The sequence below is a fragment of the Trachurus japonicus genome, chromosome 23, assembly GCF_045865225.1.
Source record: "Trachurus japonicus isolate A0001 chromosome 23, Traja_1.0".
NCBI classification, from domain to species: domain Eukaryota; kingdom Metazoa; phylum Chordata; class Actinopteri; order Carangiformes; family Carangidae; genus Trachurus; species Trachurus japonicus.
Genome location: NC_140929.1, coordinates 5,299,116 through 5,319,594, shown reverse-complemented (window position 1 = coordinate 5,319,594; position 20,479 = coordinate 5,299,116). Strand labels below are relative to the sequence as shown.

General features: G+C 40.8%; 1 protein-coding gene across 4 annotated transcripts in view; it reads left to right on the top strand.

The window, feature by feature from the left end:
- The window catches only part of sfmbt2 (Scm like with four mbt domains 2), a 64,359-nt gene extending 45,578 nt beyond the window's left edge, over window positions 1-18,781 (top strand). For all 4 annotated transcript variants that reach the window (XM_085768886.1, XM_085768889.1, XM_085768887.1 and 1 more), the window contains 11 exons: window positions 168-294; window positions 550-663; window positions 774-816; window positions 3,310-3,377; window positions 9,115-9,254; window positions 9,825-9,934; window positions 12,017-12,192; window positions 12,326-12,495; window positions 15,626-15,922; window positions 16,823-16,945; window positions 18,250-18,781. In XM_085768886.1, the coding sequence (XP_085625012.1) occupies window positions 168-294; window positions 550-663; window positions 774-816; window positions 3,310-3,377; window positions 9,115-9,254; window positions 9,825-9,934; window positions 12,017-12,192; window positions 12,326-12,495; window positions 15,626-15,922; window positions 16,823-16,945; window positions 18,250-18,390 (1,509 nt within the window). In that variant the 3' untranslated portion in view covers window positions 18,391-18,781. The remainder of the gene's footprint in view (window positions 1-167; window positions 295-549; window positions 664-773; window positions 817-3,309; window positions 3,378-9,114; window positions 9,255-9,824; window positions 9,935-12,016; window positions 12,193-12,325; window positions 12,496-15,625; window positions 15,923-16,822; window positions 16,946-18,249) is intronic.
- Window positions 18,782-20,479: the final 1,698 nt, after the last annotated feature.

The window sequence follows — 20,479 nt, the reverse complement described above, 5'->3', positions numbered from 1 at the left end:
TGAAGCCAGTTTTAGGTTTCGCCTGCTTAGATCACTGTCCTGGATGTGAAGTAAACTCTACCTCTCTCTCTCTCTCCTCTCTTCTCTCTCTCTTTCTATTTGTGTGTGCGCGTGCATGTGTGTGTGTGTGTGTGTGTGCATGTGTGTGTGTGTGTGTGTGTGTTCAGACATGGCAGAGCAGAGGCTTTGCCAAGGACATGTGGCTGGAGGCGGTGAACCCTCGGCGGCCGGTGGAGGTGTGTGTGGCTCAGATCACACAGGTCAGAGGACGCCTGCTGTGGCTCCGACTGGAAGGTACAGACGCGTGCGTGTGTGTGTGTGTGTGCGTGCATGCTTGTGTGTGTGTGTGTGCACTTGAGTGTGTAAGAAGGATTAGGTGTCAGAGGATTCCTGCTGTGTCTCAGAGTGAAGGTAAAAAGCAGTGTGTGTTAGTGCATGTGTGTGTCTGTGTAACTTTTTGTGTGTGTGTGTGTGTGTGTGTGTGTGTGTGTGTGACAGCAACCTCACTCGTCCTCTCTCTCTCTCTCTGTGCCGTCCACCTGTCTCCAGGTGTGGCGAAGCCGCTGTCAGAGTGCATCGTGGACGTCGAGTCCATGGACGTCTTCCCTGTCGGCTGGTGCGAGGCCAACGCTTACCCTCTGACCCCCCCACTCAAACCTGTCTGTACGTGCACGCACATGCACACACATGCACACACACAAATGCACACACACACATGCACATACACACACAGTGACAGCCTGATACAAACTGTAATTGTCTCGTCCACACAGGCCAGAAGCAGAAGAAGATTGCTGTGGTGCAGCCGGAGAAACAGTAAGAAAAAAAAACAACTAAAAATGTATTTATTCACCTGAAAACTGATGCACAACACGATTCAGAGCTTTTATTTATTTATTGTTCAAGTTTTATTATGAATAAACTCAGTGGGAGATATTCATTAAGTTCTAATTAAGTTTATTCACTAAACTACACACTACACACTAAACACTACACATTCAAACATTTAGTTTCTTTACTTTGAGGTATAAAAACATATTAGTGTCAGGAAAAGTCCCAGAATCATTAAATCACTGTATTCTTTTCTAAATTCATGGTTTCTTTACTGATTAAATACAATAATATTTGGATTTACAGTCATAGTACTGCAGGTACGTTATCTAATCACTTTAAGAAATAATACTCTCACTTTAAAAAGTGAGATACAACAGATTTCAACACCTGAAATAAATACCAGTACTACTACTACTATGACTTCTAATACTAATGATGATCGAAATAATAATCATAATAATGGTAGAAGTTGTAATAATGGCAGTGGTGTAAATAATAGTAGTAGTAGAGTAGTACCAGTGGTCGTAATAGTATTGGTATTAGTTATAGTCGTAGTTGTAGTAGAAGCAAGTAGTAGCACTTGTGTTAGTTATAGCAGTGATATCAGTAATAGTAGTAGTTGCACTATATGGTAGTACTGTAGTAGTGGTAATAATATTTTAAAGGGCCACTCCACCCAAAATACTTACAAGATAAATAAATACAGTTAAATGAAGTGAAATTCTCACAATACAATGAGAATGAATGGAGGCTATGTGAAATATTTTGCATTCATAATATCGTATTTATAATCTTACGTCCAAGTTATTGTTGTCTAGGCCACCGTACTTCCTGCTCTTTTTTTTTCTCAAACGAGACTTAGGCCCAATCCCATTTCTCTTTTCTACCCCTACCCCTTCCCCTACCCCTTGCCCCTCGCCCCTTGAAACGGAGCTACAAGGGGTAGGGGTAGAAAGTCAACCCCTCCGAATTGGGACACCCCTTCAACAGTCACATACGTCATCACGTAGTCTCACTGGCTTTTACGTAAGCTGATGCGGCGAGCTTTTGCCAGAAATCAAATAGCCGTGTACCATATAACTTAATATAATAAGATAAAACTTACTGCAGACTGATCGGTTCATTGTAAAACATTTATTTACTGATGTAAATGTGGTGATTTCTGTACACAGAGCCCAGAGGCAGCTGCCTGCTCCTCTGTCTGATACATGAAGCTTCACTTTTCATCCAAATAACTAATGCTACTGCCACAATTGTCAGATTTCATCAATTAGACCAACATTTAAATGCTAAAAAGAATTTAACATGCTGGTGGTAAACCTCTAAAAACCCGCGGATAAGTTAATTAACGACCGCCTTCTCTCCCGGCAGCTCTGCAGACCGGCTGCTGCCTCTGTGAGGAGCCGCTCCTCCTGGAGCTTCACTTCTCCGAAAAATCGTCGGAGCAAACTTCTAACCCGCCGTCATTTGGGTAAACTAACCGCACATTTGGGACCTAAACAGTTACTTTCTCGCAAGAAAAAATATTAAAACTTAAGAAAGTGACGTAATAACAGCGCTACAGCAAGAAATAAAACAGCTTTTCGTTTTACAGCCACTGCTGCCGGCTGCCGCAAGATGCATTATGGGAAACTTTTCATACCCCTCCGTTTGGAGTGTGCCTCTGAAAAATCTCCGTTTGGAGGGGTATGTAGCCCTACCACTTCCCCCTACCCCTCTGTCCTAACGGGGATTGGGACACCCCTACCCCTACACGTGAACGCGCAAAACGGAGGGGTAGGGGTAAGTGGTAGGGCCAAGGGGTGAAATGGGATTGGGCCTTAAATTGAAAATGAAACGTGAATACTGACCTCGTTTGTTTATGAACTAGTACATCAGCGTGAAAACCAACTGAGGCCGCCCGCCACCCTGTTAGATTCCCGCCTCTTTCCCTCTGAGTGAAGGTTTCTGTTGAGAAAACCCCTCGAGGCCTCTCTCTCTCCCTCCTCCTCCTCTCTTCCTCCTCTGTCGCCGTGGCGCCATTAATTGAAACAGTGGCTGTTATAGAGCAGAAATTGCTTTTTCCCGCGGTGCTGATTGATTTCGTTGACAAATGACACGTTAGAGCGCCGGCAGCCGGGCGGACGGGCGGACGGACGGCCGCAGGAAATGGCCGCCGCCCCCGAGAAGTGAAAGAAAAATATGTGGTGGTGTTCAGCGGCGGCGCTCATCTAACCTCTAATTCCATTTCTCACCTTCAGGGGAATCTTTTCATCAATACTCCCTCCATCTCTCCATCTCTCCATCCGTCCGTTTCTCCTCCTTCTAACTGTAACGACCGATGAGTCGATTGATCGGCCGAACTGCAGCTCTGTTGTTTCCTCTCTGATTAGATCAGTGGGATAATTTCATTGATTACCTTCGACCGGATTGATCGCCTGTTTGTGTGTTTGTTTTTTCATTTTTTTCATTTTGTATTTTTTCCCCCCTCTGCAGGTCGGCTCCATCCCAACCGATGGAGATGACGCCCGTCAACCACTGCCAGCCCGTCGCCATGGATCCAGGTAGGTGATCAAAAAAAAAAAAAGCCGCTTGACGTTTGATTTATCTCCGGTAATTAACGCTAACGAGCAGCGAGAGAGCGAGAGAGAGAGGGGGAAACCTCGGCTCGTCAGTGTGTGTGATCGACTGTGGTTTCACTTCCTGGTTGATCAGAGTTACAGTACACTGATTATTTGGATTAGTAGGATGGATCAATACCTAATCTACTGTATTGGTTCTGCGCGTCTCATTTTGAGGATCGATACCTGATCAGTCTTGTTTTTTAACATGTGCGGTTCGTCGATCCTTAAAAGCACAGAAACAGGTCACATACTGATGATTTTAAGAGCTATAAACATAAGACACATGTATTTACAATAAAAACTACATAGAAATACACAAATTACCTATTCTATAACATGAATTTTTAAATCAAAAGTGCATTTGAGAGGAGAAGACGCTCTGCAGCCAAGGGTTCATTCACATTCAGTCACTTCATTCACATTCAGGTGAAATATTTCTTTTCTTTTTAACATGTGGGTCGGGATTGAGTCATGAACAGGGAGCGGTGAAAAGAAACTTGGCTTGTGATTAAAGTATAATAAAAAAAAAAAAATTAATAAAAGATAAACTGATGAATAAATTACCACACAATAAAAACCTACGGTGGCCCTGAGGGCTCAAAACACTTCAACTTGAGAAAACACATGTAAAGACTCAGAAAACTCACACAAAACAACACAACAGACGTGTTTCTAAGCTATTTGCAATAATATCTGAATCATGTGGATATTGATTTTGTTTTTATAAACCAAACAAACCTTTTTGTCCCCCAGAAACACTTCCATGAATTAGTAACATGTTAGTAGGGCTGACCTCCAAAAGTCGACGATTCGACGATTCGATTCGGAGGGGTCTGATTCGACTATGAACCTCGTAGTCGAATCTAACCCCTACCATTCTGACTATATGGGGGTGCCCACGGCTGCTGAGCATAAATTGTTACATAGAATGTCTTTTTTCGTTATAAAAAGACTATTTTGATACAAAATCTGCCTACTTTCTGTTAATAAAGAGTTCAAAATTATGTGTGCGTTTAAACGGTAGTCTTAGCTTCTTACTACGTATTAATAAATCACCCACTGCAGTTGCACAATTAAATGAGCGGAGGTTTTTTTTTTTTTTTTTCAAATGAGCGGAGGTGAGCAGTAGGACCGTCAAAGTCACTGCAGAACACTCACGGAGTGGCAAAAAGACGAGGGGCAGAGCCGCCAAAGTTTAAAATCAAGGAAGTCTGACAGTCTAACTTTGTCAACATTTATCATGCATGACCTGACAGAACAGCAAAACATTGTGAGGATACATCTGACTTTGACCGAGTTACATTCAAGAACCTGCTTTCAGTCACGGAAAATAAATTAACTCCAGCGGTGATTTTTTTTTTTTTTCCGATGGATCAGCTGTGTTTACCGTTTCATGTGTTAATAGTTCTGATGGTTAGACAGATGAATTAGTCCCTAACACAGCCTAAAGTTTGACATGTCAGAGTTTTTCAGAAGAGGAACTTGTTTTTTTTTTCCGACTTCCGAGTTGTATTGAACGCACCATCAGTGTCGGGAGTCAGAGCTGTAATCTCGTCCCTCTGCAGCCTGTCTGTCTCTCTGCCGGTGCCGCGGTCACACTCTGTGTGTTACAGGATTGATTAACGTAATGTACGGATTGTCGAGTCCTTCTGACCTCCGTTTGTTTTGATACTACATGTTTTACCCGGTTTCTCTGTGTCCACGACCACCGCTATCCTTCACCACGTTGAGGGATGAGGGATGACTCATAGTCCGAGCAAAAGGAGCGTTGTCCAGGGCAACGTAACATAAACGCATACCCTGGCTCACAATGGCTACTAAAAATCATCCAAAGTGTGGAAAATAAATAAAGGTATTTGTTTTACACCTACCATATTTTTGGGGTGTTTTAGCTCTTTTGTTTGAAACGGAAAAAGTCGCAAATTTGCTGCTATCAAAAAAAAAAAAAAAAAAAAAAAAGGTTCGACGATCAGTCGACTATGGCAAAATCTGACGAATCAGATTCGACTATGAAAATCCTTAGTCGAAAACAGCCCTACATGTTAGTACACTGCAAAAACTCAAAATCTTTCCAAGAATATTTGTCGTATTTCTTGTCAAAATGTCTCATTTCTAGTCAAAACTAATCTCTTTCCACTTAAAATAAGACTCATCACCTAAAAATTAACTTGTTTTTAGATCATTTTCACTTGTTTCAAACAAAAATCTGCCAGTGAAAGCTGATTTTTCTACTTATTTCAAGTAAAAATATACTTGAAAGAAGTAAAACGTGTCTAAAAACAAGCTGTTTTTTAATGTGATAAATCTTATTTTAAGTATAATGAGATATGTTTTGACTAGAAATAAGACAAATATTCTTAGATTCTAAGATATTTGAGTTTTTGCAGTGTATTTCAGTGTAAATGAACCCTCAAACTAAATCAGAGATTAATCCTCATCATCCAACTACTATAAAAACGACCGCAGTTCAGTTTCTCCTCCTTGTACAGTAGCGTTTCAGCGTCTTTGTGCTCAGACGATGATAATCGGGCTAATTAAGTCATTACAGACTCGTGCTGTTTGTCTGTTTGTGTGTCAGTCGTTCACATTCATCTGTGTCCGCTTCTAAACTTTGTGCCTTTATTCATTGTGACCACAAGAAGAAAAAACCACACACACACACACACACACAGAGTTTGTTTACATGAAAGTCCAACTCAGTGACAGAGTCGTAATTCATCTCATTCAACACTGAGCTGCTGTGCATTCCTGATTTGATGCAAACGATTATTCAAGAAGCTGCAACAAGATGCGACTTGTGTCTGTTTTTTTTTTACTCTCTGACCCACTGAGTCTCATTTCCTCCTTTTGTTATTTTTTCCTTCTCATATAAAGAAAAAAACATTAACTACACAAATAAACAGTGAGTATTTGGACAGTTTTACCTCTGTTGTTCTTCAGGGCTCTGCAGCTTCAGCACATTCAGCCTCATGTAAAATAACTAAACACTACATTAAGGCCATAAAGAAAGCTTTAAAAAAAAAGAGAGAAAGAAAAAAGGCTTGTATCTCTTGTTCTCTCTCTCCTGCTGATTTAAACCTCCTCAAATTAAAGCGGGGACTTGGCAGCTCCACAGAGTTTCCATTATTGTTGTTTTATTTTGAAATCGAACTGTGTTGAAGAAGCACAGAGACTAACCAACAACAAATGTGGAACTGTCCAAATACTTGGCACAGCTGAAGATTATCTCCCCGTTTGCTTATTGAAAATCCTCATTCGTCCGTTCGTTCGTCTCCAATACATTAGAGGACTGAGACGTCTCTCTGCCAACAAATGTTATTGTAGCTGCACTGGAGCTACTATGTCTGTGCGTATTTGGCTTTTTATCAGCTGGAACAAGGAAAAACACTCCCACTGAATAAAACTAGAAAAAAAAAATAGAGGCACAGATGCAGAAGCTTTTTTTTTTTATCCAAAGTGAATTAAAGGGTTTAAAGGTCCCATATTTTATAGTCCTCTGCTGTTTTATTTCAAAGGTTTGATCCACAAGAGGATACATTTGTAGGTTTTAAAACGCAAAAGACCATTTTCATTAAAGAAAGAAGTTTTTCTTTTACTACTGGAGTTGTAGTTTTATCATAAAAAACATATTTACAACCGTGCATGTAGCCGCAACTGCACAAGAAACTATTCAGTGTGCAGAAAATGAACATGTATGTTCAGTTTTAACCTCTTAACATAGTTTTAAACATATGTATTAACATATTTGGTGTCTTTTTATGTTTTTTTCCTGCCAAAATCAGTGAGATTAAACACGTTTAATTGTCCTAAGTCTGGAGATTTGGGCAGTAGGTGTGTGTTTATCTCTGGATGCACGACACGTACGTAACACTGTGTTGCGTTCAGGGACCGTCTGTATCGTCTGTAAACAACATACGTACTGTACGTTAAAGCACAAATAGAGCAGAGGGGTCTGGTGTGTTGTTTCCATGAGACCCCTGCCCTCTTTTTTCCAAGTTCCCTGTTTGTGAAAACCACCCACTTCCTCATGAATATTCATCACCTCACCTGATTACTATTCACCTCACTTTTATCATCATGGTGCCACTTTTGCTGGTGGTGGTGGTTGTGCACTTCCAGGTGCTGGTGGTTGGTTGGTCGACCCTTAAAAGCACAGAAACAGGTCACATAATGATGATTTTAATAGCTATAAACATAAAATACATGTATATACAATAAAAACTGCATAGAAACATTCAGATTTGAAATAGGAAATACACAAATTACCTATATTATAACATGAACTTTGAACATTTGAGAGGAGAAGATGCTCTGCAACCAAGGGTTCATTCACATTCAGTCACTTCATTCACATTCAGGTGAAATATTTCTTCTCTAAAAAGCAGATTACATTATTATTAAACTCACTCACTCACTCAATCCGGAGAGAGGAAGAAAAAGAAGTCTAAAGATCCTATTTAATTATTTCTGAGCATTTAAACTCAGATTCTGCAGCAAGGCCACTGAGCCTCAGACATATTAGAATAGACGGAGAGTGGGTGTCGTCTCCAGTTTGTGTCATTTTTCTCCCAGATGAGAGAGAGAGTGTGAGGTCAGCGTGTGTTTGGCTGAAATGAGGTTTTTTCCTACAGACGTTCACACATTCAGACATTTTTTTTTTTTTAGTATTATTATTATAGAGTGGGAAACTTGATTGAAAGAAGAATCAGCTCCTTGTGGCTGCATCGCACTCCGACTGGTTTCATATTTCATTCACACCTGTCATAGGAAATATTAAACACTAGTGTGCAATGATGAAAGAAAGTTTTTTTTTTTACCTTTGACCTTCGACTAAAAAAAGATCTAATCAGCTTACCTTTGAGTCCAGGTGCAGAATGTGAAGCCATTTTCTCACTGAGTTCTGGCAACATTGCACAAAAAAAAAAAAAAAAAAAATCAAATTGCTTCATCCTTACGCTTTTTTTTTTTCTTTACCAATTTCGAGGACATTATTGAGATACTGAGTTCACAACAAAGAGACGTACCTGAAAACAACGTGGCTGCTGCTCTGGCTGTCGTCATGACAACACAAGTACACAATACAATTAAACACACAACACATTAGAAACACTGAAAAACATCAATTTACATGTGCAAAAACTAGCAGTATTATTACAGAAAGTGTTAAAAAGTTCTATTACATCTAAACAGGAAACTCTGAATATCTGAACTATAATATAGTATGATATAATATATGACCTTTACTCCCTTAAACACATTGTACAATGAAATTCGGTGTGGCTTCCTCTCAAGGTAAAAATGATACAAGGGAATAAAAAGAAAAAGAGCATTATGCACAATTGTTTTCAGAAATAAGTGAGAATTTATCAAAATTAAAACTCAAACTCAATTTAAGTCTATATAATATAATATAACCCTATATAATATTATATAACATAATCTATACAAGATAACTATAATTTGTTGGATCAGTAGCTGTAAACTTTTAAAATATTGGAGCAAACATAAAATCTTTGTGTTTGTGTTGTGATGATAAAGTTCCTTTAATGGTCATAAAGTCGACATGATGATGATCTGGTGGTGACTGATGTGCTGGAGGTTTATTAAAAGAGGTGATTGATTAATTGATGTTATTTATTGATCGATCGTCCCGTGTGTCTCTCGTCTCGTCTCTCAGGCTCGGCTAACGGACGCTACTGCTGCTCCAAGATCTTCGTGAACCACCGGTGTTTCTCGGGACCGTACCTCAACAAGGGCCGCATCGCCGAGCTGCCGCAGGCCGTCGGCCCCGGGAAGTGCACGTTGGTCCTCAAAGAGGTGAGGAAGAGGAGGGAGGGAGGGAGAGAGGGAGAGACGGGGGAGGAGAAGGTTTAATCAAAGAGTGAGAGGGAAAGAGGGAAAGAGGGAGGAGGTGAAAGGAGGAGGGCGAGACAGCGACGTCTTGTTAACCACCTGCCGTGTCTCAGCGGCGCCTTCATGTTAATGTGAGGAGCTGTCAGTCAAGTGTGTTTACACGTACACACCATCACCGTCGCTCATCGCTCAGCAAAACAACCTCTTAATTTCTCCCGAGACTGTGTTTGTGCATGCACTCGCACTTCCTCCACTCTCCCTGCATGCATGTGTGTGTCTGTGTGCATGCATGTATGTGTGTTTGCAGTTTTACAAACCGAGTCCACACTTTTGTAAAAAAAAAAAAAAAAAGACGAGTGTGTTTTTCTCTGTTTTGTTTCCTTTTTCATGTCTGTACGCTCGCTCCTTGATTCTTCTTGAAAGTTGTTGCGTTTCTTTTTTTAATCTCAGTTGCGTGCATGTGTCTTTGTGTGTGTATATGTGTGTATTATATGTGTGTAATGTGTGTAATATGTGTGTTTTTTTTGCCTCCAGCTGCTGAGCATGCTGATCAACGCCGCCTACAAGCCCGGACGAGTCCTGAAGGAGCTGCAGGAGCTGGAGGATCAGAGCTGGGACTGCCAGGAGGAGACGCTGAAAGCCAAGTGAGGAAGCCCAAAAATACACAACACACACACACACAGACACACACAGACACACACAGTTCACCATAAACGAAGCCAGAACGGATTCTTTTGGAGGTTTTTTTATGGATCTGGAGGTGGGGATGTGACGACGAAGCCCTAAAACTTTCACCCCCTGTTGGTTTTCATGCTCAGTGTTTTCTAAATCATAATAAATCAAGAGGAAAACGTCTCTGTTCAAATCATCACCAGCAAAAACAAAACCTGCTGTTTCCTTTTCTTTTCTTCATCCTCTCCTTCGTCCCTTTGAAAATCCTCATTGTTGCATGTCATTGTTGCCAAATTATTCCACAGCAGCTTCAGGCAGCACACGTTTTCTAATCAAAAAACTGGCCCCCTTTTTTATTTTTTTATTATTTTTTTATTTTTTGTGTGTGAGAATCGGTTGCTAACAAGTTGCAGTGAGTCACCTGCTGGCCCGCGGAGCTCAGCATCACGCGTTTTGATTTCACAGCAAAAAAAAACAAAAAACGGGGACTTGCTTTTTAATTTTCTGGGGCATTTATGGCCCAAAGAGACAATTTTCTATCTGTGACTGTGTTTGTGTGTTTGTGTGTGTATGAGAGATGGAGGAGAAGGAGGAAAATAAGGCTGTCAGTGTCGCTGTGATGAGATAATTAGTTTGTTTGTCCTGGTTTATTCTGATTACAGTTTTGTTTCAGCTGTTTGTGTTCATGTGAGACTGGAGCTGGATCCTGTTCAGAACTAATCAAATCCGGGGGTTTTTGTTGTTTTGTTTTTTTTCCACACATCTCATCCGTTGGTGATATAAAGGATATAAAGCTGCAGATCTGGTGGTTATAGAGTGACAGTTCAGGTTGTTTGAGGTGAGGTGTTTTATCTACAGTGAACAGGTTCATCTGCAAAAACCTGTTTTTAGCCACGTTTGGAAAAAGAAATGCAAATGGAAAAAAAAACAAAAAACGCTGATATCAGTTTACATGTGCATTTTATTTTGAAAAGTTTCAGCTCTTTATCTCTCTTTTTGGATCTAGTTTGTGAACCGTGGAACGACTGTATCCCTCCACAGATCAGCTGTTAAGAGTCAGTAAGGTCACAAAGGAAGAAGTGGTGAATATTTTCAAAACAAAGCGACCACCTCCTCTAAAATTAGCTCTGTTTTGTCATTTTATATTGAAAGATTTCAGCTTTCACTTTCACCCAAAGGAAAAAGTGGTGAATATTTTCAAAATGAAGCAAACACCTCTAAAATTAGTTGTTTTGTCATTTTATTTTGAAAAATTTCAGCTCCCCGAAGGAAAAAGTGGTGAAATTTTTCAAACCAAAGCGAACACCTCCTCTAAAATTAGCTGTCTTGTCATTTTATTATGAAAATTTTCAGCTATAAATAAATGTTAAGAGTCAGTAAGGTCACAAAGGAAGAAGTGGTGAATATTTTCAAAACTAAGCGAACACCTCCTCTAAAATTAGCGCTGTCTTGTCATTTTATATTGAAAAATTTCAGCTCCCCGATGGAAAAAGTGGTGAAAATGTTCAAAATAATGTGAACACCTCTAAAATTAGCGGTCTTGTCATTTTATTTTGAAAGATTTAAGCTCCCCGAAGGAAAAAGTGGTGAATATTTTCAAAATAAAGCAAACACCTTTAAAATTAGCTGACTTCTCATTTTATTTTGAAAAATTTCAGCTCCTCGAAGGAAAAAGTGGTGAAAATTTTCAAAATGATGCGAACAAATTAGCGGTCTTGTCATTTTATTTTGAAACATTTCAGCTCCCTGAAGGAAAAAGTGGTGAACATTTTCAAAATAAAGCAAACACTTCCTCTAAAATTAGCTTTTTCTTCTCTTTTTCTTTTGACGGCCATATCCATAGCATCTTATCGCTCATCTTCCTGCTGCTTCTTTAAACTGGGAATGACTTAGGGCGCCATTGCATACCGTGAACACTTACCACAGTGGCGTGCGTGGGTTCGATTCCGACTCATCATCATCAGACTTAAATCACCCACTGTCCTCTTAGTTAGAGTAGATTAACATGACGTCTAATCCCTTCCACCTCTTCCTCTTCCCTCTCCCTCTCTCAGATACAAAGGGAAAACCTACCGCTCCACCATCCGGATCGTCCGGCTCGCCGACCAGATCCCGGACTTCTGCCGCAAAGTCTGCGTGAAGCTGCAGTGCTGCCCGAACCTGTTCAGCCCCGTGCTCGTCACCGACAAGTGCCCGGAGAACTGCTCCGTCCAGACCAAAACCAAATACAGTGAGTCTGTCTGTCTGTAATCACCGCCTCACCTCCTCCTACTCCTCCTCCTCTTCCTCCTCCTTTTACTGCAGCATAAATCAGAGCTGCTGTTTGTAACATCTGGCCTGTGTGTGTGTGTGTGTGCGTGCAGCGTACTACTATGGGAAGAAGAGGAAGCTGTCCAAGCCGATGGGCGGGGAGGAGGCGGCCGAGGGCGAGCTGGCCAAGCCGACGCGCCGCAGGAAGAAGAGGAAAGCCATCTTTGTGCAGAAGAAGAGACGCTCGTCGGCCGTGGACTTCACTCCGGCCGGTTCACCGCAGGTCAGAGAGAGAGTCAGAGCCACTCTCATTCAGTTTCAGTTTCATCTCGTAGTTTAAACACTTGTTGTGAGATGTTGTTGTTGTGCAAAGAAAAAGTTGAATTCATGTTCATTTTGGATCGATCTGTTGATGTTTGTCTTGATAAATCGTCTTTTTAAAATGTCAGTAAAGGTAAACGGTTCCACAGTTTTCCACAACCTGAAGTGACGACTTCCTTCTTTCCTTCCTTGCTTCCTTCCCGTCGTCCTTACTCCTTCTTCCTTCCTCATTTGATCCAATTGACCTGATCTGTTCCCTCCCTCCATCTTTCTTTCCTTCCTTCTTTCCACAATCCTTTTCCCCTCCCTTCGTTCCTTCCTTTCCTTCCTTCCTTCCTTCCTTCCTTCCTTCCTTCCTTCCTTCCTTCCTTCCTTCCTTCCTTCCTTCCTTCCTTCGTCCTTACTTCTTCCTTCCTTTTTGACCCAATCTGTTCCCTTCCTCCATCCTTCCTTCCTTTTTCCCTTCCTTCCTTCCTTCCTTCTTCTTCCTTCCTTGAATGAATCTGTTCCCTCCCTCCATCTTTCTTTCCTTCCTTCTTTCCACAATCCTTTTCCCCTCCCTTCGTTCCTTCCTTTCCTTCCTTCCTTCCTTCCTTCCTTCCTTCCTTCTTCTTCCTTCCTTGAATGAATCTGTTCCCTCCCTCCATCTTTCTTTCCTTCCTTCTTTCCACAATCCTTTTCCCCTCCCTTCGTTCCTTCCTTTCCTTCCTTCCTTCCTTCCTTCCTTCCTTCCTTCCTTCCTTCCTTCCTTCCTTCCTTCCTTCCTTCCTTCCTTCCTTCTTCTTCCTTTCTTGAATGAATCTGTTCCCTCCCTCCACCTTTCCTTCCTTCCTTCTTTCCACAATCCTTTTCCCCTCCCTCCCTTCCTTCCTTCCTTCCTTTCCTTCGTCCTTACTTCTTCCTTACTTTTTGACCCAATTGACCCAATCTGTTCCCTTCCTCCATCCTTCCTTCCTTTTTCCCTTCCTTCCTTCCTTCTTCTTCCTTCCTTGAATGAATCTGTTCCCTCCCTCCATCTTTCTTTCCTTCCTTCTTTCCACAATCCTTTTCCCCTCCCTTCGTTCCTTCCTTCCTTCCTTCCTTCCTTCTTCTTCCTTCCTTGAATGAATCTGTTACCGTCCTCCATCTTTCTTTCCATCCTTCTTTCCACAATCCTTTTCCCCTCCCTCCCTTCCTTCCTTCCTTCCTTTCCTTCGTCCTTACTTCTTCCTTCCTTTTTGACCCAATCTGTTCCCTTCCTCCATCCTTCCTTCCTTTTTCCCTTCCTTCCTTCCTTCCTTCTTCTTCCTTCCTTGAATGAATCTGTTCCCTCCCTCCATCTTTCTTTCCTTCCTTCTTTCCACAATCCTTTTTCCCTCCCTCCCTCCCTTCCTTCCTTCCTTCCTTCCTTTCCTTCGTCCTTACTTCTTCCTTCCTTTTTGACCCAATTGACCCAATCTGTTCCCTCCCTCCATCTATCATTCCTTCCTTTTCCCCTTCCTTCTTTCCTCCCATCTTTCCCTTTGTCCTTCCTTCCTTCCTTCCTTTCGTCCTTCCTTCTTTGACTCAGGAGGAAAACAGGAGGGTTAATTAAAACCCAAAGATTCAGTTTATTATGACGAAACAGAAATTTCTGGCAAACATCTCATCAATAAAACGACTAATCGGTTTCACCTCCATAAAACACACAGCATTTTATAAACTTTGAATGATCCCAAAAATCAGTCTGACCAATGAAAACTCCACATTTAGGAGGCAAAACTAATCTATTCATCTTTTTAGCTCAGATTGAGGTTGATAAAAAATATTAATTTGTTAAACAAATGCGAAGCTTCTACAATTCGGTTTCTAATAACAAGAGTTACTAATCTCATAATGTTATACTTTTCTGTTTAAATGGCCTCAGTGTTTTGTTTATTAGCAGATGAGCTCCTTTATTTGACTTTCTGTAGAGAAACTCATCCGGTGTTTTAAACTTTAAAATCTGGAGATGAGAAATTTGAGACTTTATATCTTTGTCCAGCTCAGACGTCGCTGTTAAACATCTAATAGAAAAGACTCAGACAATACGTTGTTTATGCAGCTGATTACTTTATAAATAATAAATCGAACAGTTATTTGTTTGAAAAACTGACAAACTGTTTGTTTTGAAGAAGCTGCGTCTCACTTCCTGTTTGTGAATGAGCAGAGCAGCTGTGATGTGACTGAGGGGGATTAGTGACATGTTATTACCATAATCCTGAAATATGTGCCGCTCTTATTCTGAAAGTGTTGCATAACGGTGCAGCGACAGAAATGATGCCACATGACATCATCGTCGTGCAACACGGCAGCGATGTCGCGTCACATTTGGATTATCTGGGTCATAAAAGGGAAACAGACACAAAACACAAAGAGTTTGAACGTCACTAAATGTGCTGTTGAATAAATAGTTAAAGGGACAGTTCAACATTTTGGCAAATTGGCCCATTGCCATAATCGCTATAGTCATAGCAGTAGGTTTCTTACCTTTGATTGTCGGTGCAAGCTGTTTTTAGAACGGCGGAGCAGAGCCGTGAGCTGCTCAGAGCTACGCTACGGAGGCTCATGGGATTTCTTGGTTTCCCTCATCAAACTCATCAAATACACAATCCAACAACTCCAAAACGCTCTGGTGGACAAGTTGTGACGTGCACATTCACCACGCTATGAGATGATAACAGAACGTTGTTACCAGACAGAGTTGTTTTAGAGGCAAATTCAGAGACTGCTTGATGAAAAACTGTCCCTGAAGGCAACGTGCATCAGCGGTTTTGCATGAATTTCCCTCTAAAACAACTCTGTCTGGTCGCAACTTGTCCACCAGAGCGTTTTGGAGTTGTTGGATTGTGTATTTGATGAGTTTGATGAGGGAAACCAAGAAATCCCATGAGCCTCCGTAGCGTAGCTCTGAGCAGCTAGCGGCTCTGCTCCGCCGTTCTAAAAATAGCTTGCACCGACAATTAAAGGTAACAAACCTACTGCTATGACTATAGGGATTATGGCAATGGGCCAATTTGCCAAAATGTTGAACTATCCCTTTAAGAAGGAGTGAGTCGTGTCTCTAACCTGGACTCTGTCATGTCGTCCCTCAGGACAGCGACGACGACGAGGACGACGTTGCGCTGCAGTCGGGCAGTGAGTGCAACAGCTCGGAGCCTCGCGACGACCACACCGACGCCTCCTCGGTGGAGGTGACCAGCAGCAGCAGCCGCCACCACCGGCCGCGCCGCGCCGCCACGCTGCGCAGGGCCGTCAGCATGGGGGGCAACGCCACCACGGGGCCCGGCGGCCAGGAGGCCCCCGAGGGCCGGCGACGGTCGACACGCTCGCTGTCGGCCTACAACCAGAGCAACAGCAAGTACCAGCCGCCGAAAGGACAGGACGTACAGGTGAGACGGCGGGGATCGAACCTGTGACTGATCACTGTCCTAAATTAGCTTTTAAAGGGATAGTAGCATTTTTTTTAAAGTGGGGTTGTATGATCTACAAATAGCCCCTAAATACTTTAATTGCAGTAGAAGACTCTCTGCACTCCTCCCGTTAGCAACGCCAGCCCATAATAGCCCTGCCCAGAGATTTACAACATACATTGTTGTGAATGGACCCAAAGAAACGGCCTATTTTCGCAGCCTAAAAGAGGTTTTACATGAAAAAAAATACACAGGTCCATTATTCGCTATGATATAATTTTTTCCAGCCCTTCAAAGTGCAGGAAAAACACAGTTTTTATTTGGACCTAACCAACTCACGTATCCCTCCGCCCAGGGTTAGCGCCCGCCGATCAGCAGTTGGTTAGGTCTACATAAAAGCTGAGTTTTTCCTGCACTTATTTTTTTTCACGTAAAACCTCTTTTAGGCTGCGAAAATAGGCCGTTTCTTTGGGTCTGTTCACAACGCTGTATGTTGTAAATCTCTGGGCAGGGCTATTATGGGCTGGCGTTGCTAACGGGAGGAGTGCAGAGCGTCTTCTACTGCAATTAAAGTACTTAGGGGCTATTTGTAGATCATACAACCCCACTTTTAAAAAATGATACTGTCTCTTTAATATGTAATTTTGTGTGTTTTACGCTGTTTTATTGCTGTTTTTAATCGTATTTCACTCTGACTTCGCTCTATTTTATGATTTTTTTTAAGTGTAAAGTGTCTTTTAGCATTTGTAAGCGCTTACAAATAAAATGTATTATTATTATTAGTAGTAGTAGTAGTAGTAGTATCTGGGTCTGTGCAACATATTCAGTGTGTGTGTGTGTGTGTGTGTGTGTGTGTGTGTGTGTGTGTGTGTGTGTGAGGTGGAGGAGGAGGAGGGGCAGCTGGTTCTGGACAGAAACCCTCTGGAGTGGACGGTGGACGAAGTCGTTCAGTTCATCAACTCCACTGACTGCGCGTCGCTGGCCAACATCTTCCAGGAGCAGGTACACACATACACACACACACACACACACATTGACCTACTCCTACTGTACTGAATCAATATTTGTCTTGTGTTACAGCTCAGATGTGTTTGATCAGATATTTATTCACCTCGTGACCTGATAATGTTGCTGCAGCATGAGGATAAAACTCCTCTTTATTTGATTTATTAAATCATTATTTCCTGCTTTATTGCCTTTATTATTTAAAATGACACTAGGTAGTTAAACTGGTAAAAAAAAAAAAAAAAAACTTTCCTATTATAAGTTCACAACACTTTCATTTTGCATTTGTCCATTTTTCTAAATCAACGTCCATCCGTAGTTACAGTCTTGTTATATTTTCCACACAGTCCTTTGTTTACATTAGTCCAGGGAAAGGGGGGAGGGGCTTCAGCCAGTTCATTATAATCATATTATGGGCTATTAACTGAAGAGCCTTGATTATATATCCTGTTTTTTTTTTCCATAACCTCTTTAAAGGCACATTTCCTACTCCAACATATTTGTTTTCTTGTTGTTTAAACTTATTCAGAGGCTGATTTTTCTCGTCACTTTTTATCACCTAGTGTTGTTTTAACCGCAATAGAAGTTGTGTAGGTGCATTAAAAAGCACATTTTTCTCTTCTACATGTGTGAGTTTGGTTTTAAACCTTCAGTTTAGTTGTCGTTTTATCCATTTGATCCATTTTCTTGTTGAGTTGTATGTTTTTAAAGGGATAGTTCAACATTTTGGCAAACTCGCCTACTGATATAATCCCTATAGTCATAGCAGTAGGTTCGTTACCTTTAATTGTCGTTGCAAGCTATTTTTAGAATGGCGGAGCAGAGCCGCAAGCTCATCAAACTCATCAAATACACAATCCAACAACTCCAAAACGCTCTGGTGGACAAGTTGTGACCTGCACATTCACCACGCTATGAAATAATAACAGAACGTTATGAGACAGAGTTGTTTTAGATTTTTGATGAAAAACTGTCCCTGAAGGCAACGCGCATCAGCGGTTTTGCATGAATTTCCCTCTAAAACAACTCTTGTGTGGTAACATTGTGTTATTATCTCATAGCGTGGTGAATGTGCAGGTCACAACTTGTCCACCAGAGCGTTTTGGAGTTGTTGGATTGTGTATTTGATGAGTCGCCGTTCTAAAAATAGCTTGCACCGACAATTAAAGGTAACTAACCTACTGCAATGACTATAGGGATTATGGCAATGGGCCAATTTGCCAAAATATTGAACTATCGCTTTAAGTAAAACACATGATAGCCCAGTTTAAGTTGCGTTCACTGTCCCTCTCTCCCTGTAGGACATCGACGGCCAGGCGCTGCTGCTGCTCACTCTGCCCACGGTCCAGGAGTGCATGGACCTGAAGCTCGGCCCGGCCATCAAACTGTGTCACCAGATCGAACGGGTCAAAGTCGCCTTCTACAGACAGTACGCCAACTGAGAGAAAGATGCGTTCATGGACGACGTGGAAAAAACAAAACGTATTGATGGGATTGAGAGAAAAAAAACTGTTGTGGAGTTTCTACGTTTTTTTCCAACTTTGCAAAAAGAAGGAATATGGGTTTTTGTTTTTGTGGGGGAACATGAATTTATCTGGAGGATTTTCGCCCCCAAAAGGAGCTGAAGGATTATTTTTCTTGGGGGAGAAAACGCGACGATGAACTTCTTCGAGCCAAACACAAGGGAGCAGCTCTGTGTGATTGAATTTCCTGATCTGTGAAAGAAGACGTCGTTTTTAAGAAGCTGCAGAAGACTTTTTACATTTATTTCTTACTTTTCATTCCCATTTTATTTGTAATAGAGGAGCATTATAGCATTTAAGCTAAGAAAAATTATTATGAATTATTATTATGAAGACTTTCCCCCCTTTTTATGTGTGTGTGTGACACAATTGGTTCTAAGAAAAAAGAAAAATTATATTTGAAAAGTATTTAACAAACCCAAGAAGTAATATATTTGGAATATTTATTGTCCTTCTTATTTCTAAGGATTCGGATTCAGAGAAAAGAATCAACGTTCATGTTTTGTTTTTGTTTTTGTTTTTTTCACAAACACAAACCACAGTGTGTTTGTTTGGATTCACACTTCAGCTTCAGGTCGTTAGAGGAACGTTTTTTTTCTCACGTCGTGGAGTTCGAAGAAAAACAACGCCGTCCAAAATACTCCTGAACCCTGTCACCCTTCATCTTCTACTTCTCCTCACTGTTACAATCACATGAAAAACAACAATCATGGAAGCTATTTTGTGTCCATCTATGCAAAGGTGTCGCAGATATTTTTGATAAGTAAGAAAAATAAAATTTCTATTGATTTTTAACTTTTTTTTGCATCTTTTTTCTTCTCACTTAGGATGAACTCACAATATTGATGAACTGATGATGAGTTTGTGTTAATTACATCATTAGAAAAACATTTGTGCAAAAATAAAAAGCAAAAGATTGAAGATAATATCACAATTCAAGTTTATCTCAATGTTATCCAAGTGTAATTCACATTTTATCATATATATTATTAGTTTTGATTGATTTTTTTCAGGTTTTAACGGATAATTTAATAAATTTACATTATATTAACATACTGAACAACATTAATGAACAGAAATTAGAGATACTGCTTCATATATGTGCCTATAAAATACTACAAAGCCACAGTTAAGGGAGGGAGGGTGAAGGGTTAACAGTGCTGCATGGTGAGTTATAGGAAGTCGAGCCTGTCTGTGGTTAACAGAACAAATGCAGAGCGAAGCACAGTCACACACTCACACACACCAACACACACTTTTCCTGCTGCTCTGGTGAAACAATCAGACACCAGCTCCTTCGTTTCAGACCTCACACACACTGAATTATTAGCAGGTTCAGAACAGAGCGTTAATGTTGTAAAGTTTAAAAAAAGAAAGAAAAAAAAAACAAGTCACATACAGTAACTATGATTTAAAGTTACAGCACATGAATTAATAATGGAAATGGAAATGTAACGGGTAAATTGTGGATATTTGGTAGTTCAGCCTGTATGTGAAAGGAGTGTCAATATTAATAATGGTTGAAAACATTTTGTTTAATCCAACTGTAGAAAAATGTTCCCGACTCATGAAGAAATAATGAACAATATCTACTTTTATATAGGCTAGGCTAATTTAAGATTAATTAAAATAAAAACATACACTTGGCTGAGTCCAAAGTGCAGAATCTAAATCACAGGAGCTGCATTTTCTTTTGAAGAAGGTAAAATATGTCTCAGTGATTTGAAATAAAGAGACATAGGCTACTTATCATAATTAATCGCATGGGAACAAGCTGCTGTTACAGTAATATAAATTACCTTTTCTGAACTTGTGGTTTAAAAAAAGAAAAAACCTTGGCAAACACTAATATATTCCACAAAAGCCTGATACCAGCAATTATCTGGAATTAATCTAGTGTAGGCCTATTTACACAGAGCAGACGCCCTGTTAAATCAACACAATAATGGAACAAGACTGAGCACTAACCGGTAGAAATAATAGAAACAATAAAGGTAAAGCAGCTGCA